Genomic DNA, 13,190 nt, shown 5'->3' with positions numbered 1-13,190 from the left:
TAATTTCCTCATAACAGAAAGCCACGGAAGTTAGTAGGAATTTCTGAAACTGAACCTTTTTTTTTTCTGAAACTTAACCTTTTTTTTTTTTTTTTTTAACTCAGAATAGCGTTCGTCTTAATGATGGTACTGAAATCCGATGTGAAGTCGATAATCCAGATGACATATACCTTAGTTTCAGCATTTACAAACAGTCTTATGTGCGGGAAAGTGTTAGGAAATTATTGGTAAATCATCTCGTTGCCATTTGATAAAATTCAGTCCACCTAATTATTCTCAGGGAAATTATGCCCCAATCAGTATATTCTAATCGTGGTTGAACAGTATGCTGTTCAGTGAACTGCGAAGTATGTTAAAATAGGCAGAAAAAAAAGCATATGCGATGAACACAAATACAAAAGAATGCATAAAATATAGCGTTGTGCATGTGAATTGTTTAAGAGTAATTAAACCGGCTGAACTTTCATGCTTTACTGGGATAAACTGTTTATCATGAATGTACATGCGTTGTTTTGTTACGAAAAATGTGTCTCCCTTAATCAAATAATAATAATAATAATAATAATAATAATAATAATAATAATAATAATAATAATAATTATCTTGATCCTTTATAGGAATTAACCATGATGATAGTGATGATGATGATGGTGCTAGTGATAACAATATCAGTTATATGGAAAATGTGGTATTATTATTATTATTGTTGTTGTTGTTGTTGTTTTTGCTATTGTGGTATTATTATTATTATTATTATTATTATTATTATTATTATTATTATTATTATATTGATGGACAGCTACTCCCAATAGATACATTAGGGTTCACATGTATACATAAACAATCCAAATCAAAGCTATAATTGACCTAATTTCTCCCAAATCTTCGTTGTTTCCACGTTTTGAGTCCGTGGTATATAGCTTAAACATAGTGATAAAGGAATGATTTATTAACAGAACCTCAAAATTAATCTAGTACAACCATATCAGAATAACTGTATTTCTTTGTATACCTTACAGACCAATGTGTCAGATTGCATGTACCCTACAGGATACCTTTGCTGTAGTCACGACCATTGCGTCAGATTAGGGGGCGGCAGCCACAAATAGTGTCGAAAATCCAGTTCAACAGATGATGAATGTTGGAGAATCACTTTGCCAAAGGAAATTAAATCGGTATCAGATAAAAGTCTTCGAAAATTTGGAAGAATGAGAATTTTGCCTTTCCTGCTCTTAATTCAGATGCAATTACAATATCATTACTCAGTCTGTTATCAGGCTGGGAAGTTTCCAGTGTAACTATTTTGACTCCGTGCTATATTCCGCTAGCATTCCAACATGTACACGAGATTCACTACTCTTCCCGATCCCTGGGAATGCATTCCCACTTCAAGACACTCCAGCAAAAGTCTGTTGCCTAAAAGCGGATAAATGGCCATTTTCCTTTCAAAACTTTTCTATGACATTAAATCCACCTTTTCGCCTTCATCCATTTCCTCAACTAATGTTTCTGATAGTCCGGGAATTTAAATCAAGCAGACGCTCTTTGTACATAAAGTGAAAGTTCGTTTACGATGCACCGCCGAAGGAATAGTTGGGTTAAAACATCATTCTGATTACGTCTTGAAGATAGAGGGACACTTTTGTGATCAGAATTGTTGTAGCAGCATTAACAATAAAGGGACGAGTGAAAGGGACAGATGCATTGTTGATGGACCCTTCTCAGCACCTGTTGGAAAATAATGAGTAGGACATTAGTTTATAAATATATGTATATGTATACAATACATACATACATACATATATATATATATATATATATGTATATATATAATTTTATATATATGTACATATACGTATATATTTATATAATATATATAATTATATATATGTGTATATATATATATAACATACACACATACATGCATACATACATACGTACATACATATGGGCTGGAAGAAGCAGGTTTGAATCCTGGAAAAGATTGGTACGTCAATTGACCTCAGCAGTGAGTTTGTTGATTGAGGTGGGTCGCAACCGGGGGAAGTGAGGGAGGGGGAGGAAATGCAACCTCATCCCAATTAAACTTGTGCGCATGAGTGAGCTTTTTGGTAATTCATATTCACGCACTTATGATGCACATGATTATAAATCTAAATATCTTATTTTTATAGAATTAGTTTCTAAATAGGTATTGACTATGGTGCAATATTACAATATTTTGCGAGAAATAATATATTTTTTTCTTACGCAGCGATGAAATAACACAACATTTTTAAATACTATAAAAATAACATGTGTATTTAAATGAGTAATTTTACTGAGTTATTTTACCTCGTTGTGGGGAATCGCTATATAAAATAATGGTAGTTCAGTGAGGCTAAACTATGAAAAGAATAAGTGCACCATGAATTTCAAAAGAATTTAATATTTCGTCAAAGAGAGAAAAATGTAAAAAGCATATATAGCACGCCATTTGACAAGGCTCAGAATTTCATAAACAGTGATTACACATGCACTGGACTGTGGCTATAAATACACAGGATCATTATCTGAGGGGAAAAAACTTTGTAATTTATGACTCTTGCAATTGACAATACGCATTATAAGCTTATACTAAAGTAGACGTTGTTTACAAAACACACGAGGCCCAACAAAAGCCTGGAATGACGTTTGACAATAACTAATGAAATGTTTTATGCGTTCAAAACAAACTGTTAATTCGTTGATGACGTTTCTCAGGGGCGTAATGGCGTCTGGAAACAATAGGCGTTCATTAAAAAGTGAACACGGAATAATGAAAGCCTTTTTTTTTATTTATTGACGGTCCCTCTATTCTTAGGCTAGATACTTTCATATCTGTACTTTATTCCTCTTCACTTTTTTTGTAAAGTTAATCCGCGCATTCCCCGAAAAATTTGGTTACTAAAGCCAAATATTCAATCTACCAGCTTTACAGTACATCGTAAGTAATGTAACTACGTTTTTCATAAGAATAATAGTCTCAGAAGTGTAAGCGTTGTTGAAATGGAAATTCATGCTGTTTTATTCCTTATTCGATGCAGGAGCTTTCTTTTCAAAAATAATGAATTCAATTTAAAAAAAAAATGTTCTTCGAATACATAACAAGGCATAGTCTTTGTCGTGCAGGAATGATTATGTTAGCAACATAAGAGCGATTTTACGTTGCACAAGCTCAGGGCAAAGAAGGAAATTAGAATAACTTAACTTTGCAAAGAAGAGGTTCTGTGACAGTATTAATCCAAAATGATTACACGTAAATTACGTTTCCTTTTTTTTTTTTTTATTGCTAGTCCATTCATAGACCATAATAATTGTATATCTGGTTCTTTTGAATCTCTTATATTTACTGTACATGTTTATGTTAATGTTGCCCTCAAACTTCTTTTGAAGTTCAAAAGAAGTTTGAGGAGCAAACATGAACATGTAAATATAACAGATGTAAATAAAACCAGAAATACAGTTATTACGATGGCCTATGAATCAACTAGCAATAAAAATAAAAAATGCAAATGAAACCAGAAATACAGTTATTACGATGGCCTATGAATCAATTAGCAATAAAAAATAAAAATAACTAACGAATTCCTGAATCAAACCAGAAATACAGTTATTACGATGGCCTATGAATCAACTAGCAATAAAAATAAAAAAAGGTAAACGAATATCTTACTAACGACTTTCCTTTTCCACTATTCCTGATACTTACCAAACCAGAAATACAGTTATTACGGTGGCCTATGAATGAACTAGCAATAAAAATAAAAAAGAATATCTTACTAATGACTTTCTTTTTTTTTTTTTTTAGTTATTCCTGATACTTACCAGACCAGAAATACAGCTATTACGTTGGCCTATGAATGAACTAGCAATAAAAATAAAAAAAGAATATCTTACTAATGACTTTTTTTTTTTTTAATTATTCCTGATACTTACCAGTGCCAGAAAAGTAGGTGGAGAAATACGACGAATGCCTGATTCTCAGCCGAATGCGTTTTGTCGCTCGCTTTTCGAAGGTGCCCAGATTTAACAGACAGACCACTTCGACAATGTTGCTGCTGCCGTACGTGGACATCTGAAAAATGGAAATAAAAGACACGACTCAGATATCCCGTGTTTGTGTTTTGGCTCGTCGGAGGTATTTGGATGTTTTTGCAAAAGGTTGCCTGGGTCTTTCAGTGTTTTGCAGGTTTTTTTTTTTTTTTAACATGCTTTATTTTTTATTTTTATTTTTTTGCAGTTTTTTTTTTAACATGCTCTGTTTTTTTCTTGTGTGTGTGTGTATGTGTTTTTATTTATTTTTATTTTTTTGCTGGAAGTAAGTGTTGAATTCCAATCAAGATAAACATCGTACAAAAATATCAAGCACTTTCTCAACCAGCCATGCAAGTCTCGTTGTAGTCGGAAAATTATTGGTGATGTTAATGATTGAAATCAAAGGCACACATGCACTCATAGTCAGTGGGTTCTACATATTTAAAGAGAACGACACTAAGGTTTTCTTCTCTTTAGATGGACGGTGAAGTAAGTACGGAAACACGTTAAGAGTACAAAATTAAATACGAATGTGTGTGTGTATATATATATATATATATATATATATATATATATATATATATATATATATATATATATATATATATATATTTATATATATATATATATATATATATATATATATATATATATATATATATATATATATATATATATATATATATATATATATATATATATATATATATACATATATACACATACCTGTGTCTGTTACTCTATAATGAGTACTTTCAAACACGTCTATTAGAAATAATGCTGTGGTGATATAGGGATAAGTACTAAGCCATGCAAATGGAGTAACTAAATCGTAGTCTAATGCCGTACATGGTAATCATCTTAGGGCAATTATGCCGGATAATAGGCCGCTTACCTCGTTGGCTGAAATTTTGAGCGCTATGCCTGTCGGCTCTGAATAAGGTTCTTCTCTGTATGGTGAGACGTACTCTCGACGGGCCTGTTTCGCAGTAAACAGAAGTAGAATTAGTGATATACAGAGAGAGAGAGAGAGAGAGAGAGAGAGAGAGAGAGAGAGAGAGAGAGAGCTCTAAAGGTTTATTTACATGACTGTGGTGGGTTACTGAACTTTCAAAACAGTTATTCGTGGCAAATGAGAGAGAGAGAGAGAGAGAGAGAGAGAGAGAGAGAGAGAGAGAGAGATCACGTGCATAAAGGCTGAATAAGATGTATCTTCAATGTCCTAAAAGAATTTTTCGTATGAGAGAGAGAGAGAGAGAGAGAGAGAGAGAGAGAGAGAGAGAGAGAGAGAGAGAGAGAGAGAGAGAGAGATCACGCAAATGAAGAAATTGCATACGCAGAAAATATTCTTGTTTCTTTACAAAATAATGTGTATCACTAAAGTTTCAAAACAGTTTTTGGTATCCATCGATTGATCACTGTATGATAATATTGACAACTCATTCTTGGATGAAACTGCAAAAATTTCTGACATTATTTCAATCTTAGCTAAAGGATTTTCTGCTGTGGAATATTTAGTGAAAAGTTGGTTCATTGTAGGTATTGAACTTAATTACTGCCATTAATGCAATAATATGTCTAGTTTTTCTATAGCTATAAATGTCTATCTTCTTTGAAACAGATAATGAAAGGGAAGTGAAGATACCGTTTCTCAAACATGTGTGGACATTGTGTGGTAAAAATAAACATGATGATTATCCAGTTCTTTTTCACATATACTGCAGAAGAAATCTTAAGTTTAAATACGCTTCACAGAACAGATTTTCAAAGATTAATCAAGTATGGGTGTCTTTTTCCGTATGGGAGAAGAGAGGAGAAAGTTACTGAATATATATATATATATATATATATATATATATATATATATATATATATATATATATATATATATATATATATATATATATATATATATATATATATATATATATATATATATATATATATACACATACATACATACATACACACACACACACACACACACACGCACACGTATCCATCGATCACTGCTACATTTATACATTAGTTACTGAACGCCAGATGAAAATTCTGTTCAACAATCCCTTCGTACATTTCATCTTTGGCTTTTTTACTCTTCACCCTTCCTTGCCACAGTTTTTGCGTGGCTCACCTTTTTCAGATATTTCTCATTAGAAAGTCTTCACGATTATATACTGTTAGTGAATTAGTAGTGATTTCCTGATGTAAATTTTGTTATTCGTATTTAATTAACCATTTTTATTAATTCTGATATCATTTTCTCATGCATTATATATAAAGTTCGTCTAGCCAACAATGACTGAAGTGGCGAAAGTAGAATATCTATATAACACACACACTAAAAACCGTATAGACAAGAATAAAAATAAAATCCTGATATAATTTTCTCTTGCATTACATACATAATCCTGATATAATTTTCTCTTGCATTACATACATAATCCTGATATAATTTTCTCTTGCATTAAATATAAAGTTCGTCTAGCCAACAACGCCTGAAGTGGCGAAAGTAGAATATCTATATGACTCAAAAAATCTTATAATTAAGAATAAATAAAAAGCGTAAACACTGAGAACAATCAAGAGACTTACCGGTCTGCCCTGTAAATACCAAGTAAGAGTTGGGGATGGCCCTGACACAGGAGATTTCTCCGGCTGACACTTGAGATGCACCATATCCGAGGACTCGTACACCTCCTTGGCGCCAGTTATGACCGGGGATGATAGCGGCTCATCTGTTGCAGGGAGAGAGAGGAAGAAGATTTAAAGATGGTACAGAGTTCCAGTAAAGAATCCCGTCATGGGAAGAACCTGTAAGGTATTATGATAGTTCTATATTAATATTAGTTGGGGATCCTAAGGCTAAGTGTTATTATTTTATCTAACTTGTCAAAGAGAACCGAATTTGATATCCGACCGAGAGGTACCGATTTATGTGCATTGTGTAGTAACATTATTGTAGCTTGGAAAGGCGTGAAGTTTACAGCCTCATCCCAAACGACTGGAAAACTAACACCTTTTGGAGCCGAACCGTCTAAGGGAAAGGGACATTCTATCAAAATATGGTGTGAAAGTGGGCTTCGATACGCTGGTAATGAACCATTTGATGACCGAATGGATAAAATCACTGTCACCTTAAACCTAACCCTAAAAGTTATTGGTTAGAAAACCTAAACCAAAATGTTACTGGTTAGAAACCCTAACCCAAAATGTTACTGGTTAGAAACCATAACCAAAAAAAGTTATTGGTTAGAAACCCTAAACCAAAAAGTTACTGGTTAGAAACCCTAACCCAAAAAGTTATTGGTTAAAAACCCTAACCCAAAAAGTTATTGGTTAGAAACCCTGACCCAAAAAGTTATTGGTTAGAAACCCTAAACCAAAAAGTTATTGGCTAGAAACCCTAACCCAAAAAGTTATTGGTTAGAAACCCAAACCCAAAAAGTTATTGGTTAGAAACCCTAACCCAAAAAGCTACTGGTTAGAAACCCTAACTAAAAAGTTACTGGTTAGAATCAGTAATATAATTGTTTCCAAGAAGTATCCTTATCCTGTACAGGGGTAACAAGTCAGTTTCGGATTGACTGGGTTGATGTTATGTAGGTTTTGCAGATTGAAGGTGCAATAGGGTCCATCCTTAATTCAACAGCAGTTACTAATATTACTTTCCTTCCCTCTTAAACCATCTTTTCACGTGGAAGATGGCCTACTGGTGTCATAACTGTATTTATGCATGTATATAAAATAATGATAAATTATACTGGAGCAAAAAAAATTTAAGTTTCGCTGGAGACTTTAATTGAACGAGTGAATTAGCAATTCAAATTTGTCATTGAAAAACAGAATTGAATTAATTCTTGCATATTATAAACACAGCTGAATATTCATAATTTATAATTCATAATGCAATGGTGCAAAATATTTACTACAATTTTGGTCGTTAATTTGATGTTATTTGCCATTACGTAATTCTCGTAATAATAAAGGGACTGATGCATTATTTCTACTACTCCGTTGAATTTGGTCTTTCAGATTCAGTAGAGTTGAGGTGCAATATACTTTTTTTTTTTTTTTAGCGATAAAAGCACTAGGAAGACGTTACAGTGTTATATATTTCTGCGTTGTTTGTGCACAATTGTATGTGGATGCATTTTATATGAACTAGGTACTGAACAAGGAAAAACTTTTGTCAAAAATAAGCATAAAGTTATTCGATTTAGATCACCTTATAAACACACAAATGCACACATATATATATATATATATATATATATATATATAAATATATATATATATATAATTTATTTATATATATATATATATATATATATATATACATATACATATATTTATATATACACACATATATATATATATATATATATATATATATATATATATATATATATATATATATATATATATATATATATATATATATATATATATATGCACACACACATATATAATAATAATAATAATAATAATATAATAATAATAATATAATAATAATAATAATAATAATAATAATAATAATAATAATAATAATAATAATAATAATAATAATAATAATAATGATATACATATAAACAATGCCCTGTAGTTAAAACCTTGATTTTACCTTCCTCTAAACTTAAACGAATCTTGAAATCTGACACATTTTTGTGTATTCAGTTGGATACCCTACATAAATAACCCTCCACAATAGGCGACCATTTTTCTCCTGTTGTCCCCCTCCCACTCCATTCCATAAAAGAGGGAACCTCGGCCTCAATAGAAATCTTTAAACTGGTAGACTCCGAAAGAAACTCGGGAGAAATGAGCAAATTTGTATTCGATGGCTTCGACCCTGTCCAGATATATTTTGTCCAGACGATCCCTCCACAAATCACTGCAATCTTTGCCTGTCAAAACAGATAAGGATTCTGTTTCTTTTTTTTTTTTTTTTTTTTTTACGTTCTCCCACTTTTTTTTCCATTTCTATTTATTTGTGCTGATGAAGTTATACTATTTTCCGGGTCATATCTCTCTCAACATTGATGGCTATGTGACAAGTGATATGTGTGTGTGTGTATGTATGTATGTGTATAATATATATATATATATATATATATATATATATATATATATATATATATATATATATATATATATATTTTATATACACATATATGTACATAAATATATATTTATATATATACTGTAGATGTGTGTGTATATGTATGTTTGTATGTATACATATACACACCCGCACGCACACACATATATATGTATATGTATATATGTATATATTCCCAGTGAGAAGAATAGCTTTTAATATCCAACTATGACAGAGGGGATTCAGGCATAGTCTGTCAAAATCCAATGTGTATGTTAACCTTGAAGTGAATTAGGTACTTGGATGTTAGCGACTGTGGTGTGTCGCTACCAGTAGAAAGGAAGACGTTGGGTTAGCAATCTCATCCCAGAAATCTTCTGGAGAGAAGGTTGGCTCCATTTGGGGCTAGCAGGAATAAATGGAAGAAAGCATAAGATATATACACCAAATTGATTCAATAAACGCATAACCATAACTTTGTATGTTGGTAGGCTTGAGAACTTCCCTCAGTCTGAATGGGACATTATTAAGCTGACCTTGGTATAATTTGCTTTACCTTTTTGTTTTCTGTAAAGGAAAATTATTGAGATGACTTTATCTGTCCCTCCGCAATTTTTCTGTCCGCCCTCAGATCTTAAAAACCACTGAGGCTAGAGGGCTGCAAATTGGATGTTGATCATCCACCCTCCAATCATCAAACATACCAAATTGTAGCCCTGTAGCCTTAGTAGTTTATATTTTATTTTAAGTTAAAGTTAGCCATATTCGTGCATCTGGCATCGCTCTAGGACAGGCCACCACCGGGCCGTAGCCGAAAGCTTCATGTGGGCCGCGGCTCATACAGAAAACTCGATTGCGCCGAAGAAACTTGTTTGTACAGCCGAGCACCTTACGATACAGACACGCCACTCAAGTTATGTGCTCAGGGTACACCATTCTTTTGCAGAAAAAATCCTACCCTACACCCCGACCTGGCATTATAAGCAAAGTTCGCCGTTTAACGTCTGAGAGGAATTCTTTTAAATGCCGTTCCCTACTCAGGAAGGCGTTTGGACGTCTTTTGAAGCGTCTTTTTCGGGGGAGTCGGCGGAGGCGGAGGACACTCATTGAATCGGGTCTCCTGTTGCCCCTCTGGTGTCTGGAGTCATAACATTCGTCTAGCGCGCTGTTTCCTTAAGGCTCGTAATGACCTCGCTAATTTCATCAGTACACACTGTGATACGGGGCCTAACGGCCAGCGACCCGTATTTAATGCGGCCTTCCAGCATTACAGAGCCCGTTTTTTCTGACTCCGGCTATCGTAAATTCCCGGTAATGAGTCCAGGACATTCCATTTTCTCTCATCGCTTTCCCAGGCGGCAGCAAATCCCCTTCTGCCTGTGGCCCTCGGGGATTTGGCCCCCCCTTCCCCCCTCCTCCCCTCTCCTCTGGTTCAGAGACGAGATTTTGTAATTTAAAGACCTATCTGCATATTGCAAGGAGCCCCAAATATATCGTCCTTGAGTGAACATTAGTCATTGTAGATAATGAAAATGTCCTTGACGGAACAAAGTTTTTTTAAACGTGGCTAAAGAATTTTACTCTGGTGTGTCATAATATATAACCTAGTGTTAAAAAAACAAACACACATGTACACATACTCACACAATTACATATATAATATATATATATATATATATATATATATATATATATATATATATATATATATATGTGTGTGTGTGTGTATATGTGTATGTATCCTCAAAAATATGGATAAATCGTAAACAGTTCTCTCTGCTATTTTTGTATATGGCCATAAGGTTTTTTTTTTTTTTACAATGATTAGGTGATTAGTGTGCGAGCTTCAGGTCTTTTGCTTTGCCTATGGTGTATTATTATTCTCCAGCCTGGATGTCGGTAGCCTTCCAGAATATTTATCCCGCTGGAAAAAGGTCTCTAGGTGATGGTTTCCTTTGATCTAAATAAGTGATATTTAGAATGACAGTATTTTGCAGTCACCTTCAACATCAATGTCACTATGTCCAGCTGCTCATTATTAGAGTCCTTTGATTTCAGTTCCTTCACAACTGAAGTATTATTGCTATGGATTTTGAGACTCACTCGTTCCTAAGAGCCGGTAATACTGCTCGTTTTAAGGGTAGCTGGTAATTTCTTTACCGATGTTCCTTTCCTCAACAAATTTTTATGAATATATTTTTTTTTCTGTTCTCTGCCTCTCTTTAAGTAAACCTGTTTTCTGTGTGTTAAAAATAATGTTCTTCGTGTTTCCTTTAGGTATTACGTATTGGCATATTGTCATTAGCAGTCCAGCCTAATAAGTTAATGAATGCTTATCTGATTTAATTTCAATTTGTGTTCTTGTTTCCGGGTTTTGTTCTTATTTTTTCCTAATCATTTTAGTCATTTCTTGGCGTAACTGTTTGGTGTTTATTCGGTATTTGTATTTCGGTAAGAGTTATGTTTTTTTAGAACACCAAACGTAGTGGGAAGCCTGTCTTTATTTTTGTATTTAACTGCTATTGAGAACTTTGATCCGCAGAGTTATTGAAGCGCAATACATTTTTGAAGCCAAGAATCTCTCCCGTTTTGAAGCTTAGATTTTATCACGCTTTGTTTTAAAAACAAGAGAATTACAGAGAAATGTAGGAGTGAAAAACCCGACCTCGCAAGATATTCCAACTAGAGAGAGAGAGAGATGTCGTCCAATAGAACGTTACAAAAATATCAGAAAACACAAGCGTTCGCTTTAAGGATTTGGTACCAAGAGAAAAGATGCTCTTGCTCAAAAAGGATTTTGGAAAGAAATTTCCTCCGCACAGCCAACTAATGGATGGAGAACACAATATATATATATATATATATATATATATATATATATATATATATATATATATATATATATATATATATATATATATATATATATATATATATATATATATATATATATATATATATATATATATATATTATATATAGATAGGTATTCTGAAGTTAAGTATAAATATAAAATGCTTATTAAAGAAAAAATGGAAGCTGCTGTTATTAAACTTTTGGTTTAATAACTATAAGAAAATGGTAAGATTAAGAAATAAGAAATGTGGATGAGCGCAGTGACAAAATGGCTGGCGTAAGTGAAAGGATGGATAAGTGTTTTTCGGATGGTATGGTCATGTGGAGAGAATGAAGGAGGATAATTTGTTGAAAAGAGCTTAAATATTAACATGGAGGAGAGAAAGATCTAGAAAACAGCAGTTAGAGGATATGAAAGGTACTGGAAGGGAAGGACTACTAGGAGGCTTGAGAGTGACTGCTAGAAAGAGGTTAATGTGGGTGTATATACATATGTATATATGTATATATATATATATATATATATATATATATATATATATATATATATATATATATATATATATATATATATATATATATATATATATATATATATATATATATATATATATATATATATATATATATATATATATATATATGTGTGTGTGTGTGTATGTGTGTGTGTGCGTACACGTGTGAAGCTGCTCTGCTGTTCACAACACTGTAAACAAAATAAAGGCGACCTCAAGGAAAGCAAAAGTCAAACAAATAATATAAAAAACGAATGCTGGCTGTCAGTAATCGGATGATGTCTGCAATCCAAGAGGATAAAAAGTTATTCGACAAAAGACGATGGAAATCGCCTTTCGGCTTAGCTCTCTCTCTCTCTCTCTCTCTCTCTCTCTCTCTCTCTCTCTCTCTCTCCATAGTCCAAAAAGCGCTGGAATATCGTGTGGAAGAGACGAATGGTGGCGAAAAGTAGCGTTAAGGTGTGGGAGCCGAGGGGAATCTTCACATTTTTACTTAAGCTGTCTCTCGGCGCGAGGTTTTTTGCGAATATATCCACATAAACAGCACTGCAAGCTTTGGTCATGTTTATATAGGTGCATTTTTAAAAAATTGCAAAAAGTATGAAGTTCTTTTATAATGCGTTTCTCCACCATAGTCAGCTAACTACCAGATGCATAATACA

The 13,190-nt window shown here is 33.0% G+C and overlaps 1 protein-coding gene across 1 annotated transcript in view; it reads right to left on the bottom strand.

The window, feature by feature from the left end:
* Positions 1 to 1,519: 1,519 nt before the first annotated feature.
* LOC136850833 (uncharacterized) overlaps positions 1,520 to 13,190 on the bottom strand; it is a 141,048-nt gene continuing 129,377 nt past the window's right edge. Inside the window, exons 5-8 of the mRNA XM_067124855.1 lie at positions 6,652 to 6,794; positions 4,952 to 5,035; positions 3,958 to 4,096; positions 1,520 to 1,728 (exon numbers count right to left, since the gene is read on the bottom strand). Of these exons, the coding sequence (XP_066980956.1) occupies positions 1,649 to 1,728; positions 3,958 to 4,096; positions 4,952 to 5,035; positions 6,652 to 6,794 (446 nt within the window). The 3' untranslated portion in view covers positions 1,520 to 1,648. The remainder of the gene's footprint in view (positions 1,729 to 3,957; positions 4,097 to 4,951; positions 5,036 to 6,651; positions 6,795 to 13,190) is intronic.

This window comes from Macrobrachium rosenbergii, chromosome 22 (assembly GCF_040412425.1).
Source record: "Macrobrachium rosenbergii isolate ZJJX-2024 chromosome 22, ASM4041242v1, whole genome shotgun sequence".
NCBI lineage: Eukaryota > Metazoa > Arthropoda > Malacostraca > Decapoda > Palaemonidae > Macrobrachium > Macrobrachium rosenbergii.
Note: the sequence above shows the minus strand (reverse complement) of the source record. Positions and strands in the feature narration are given on the sequence as shown.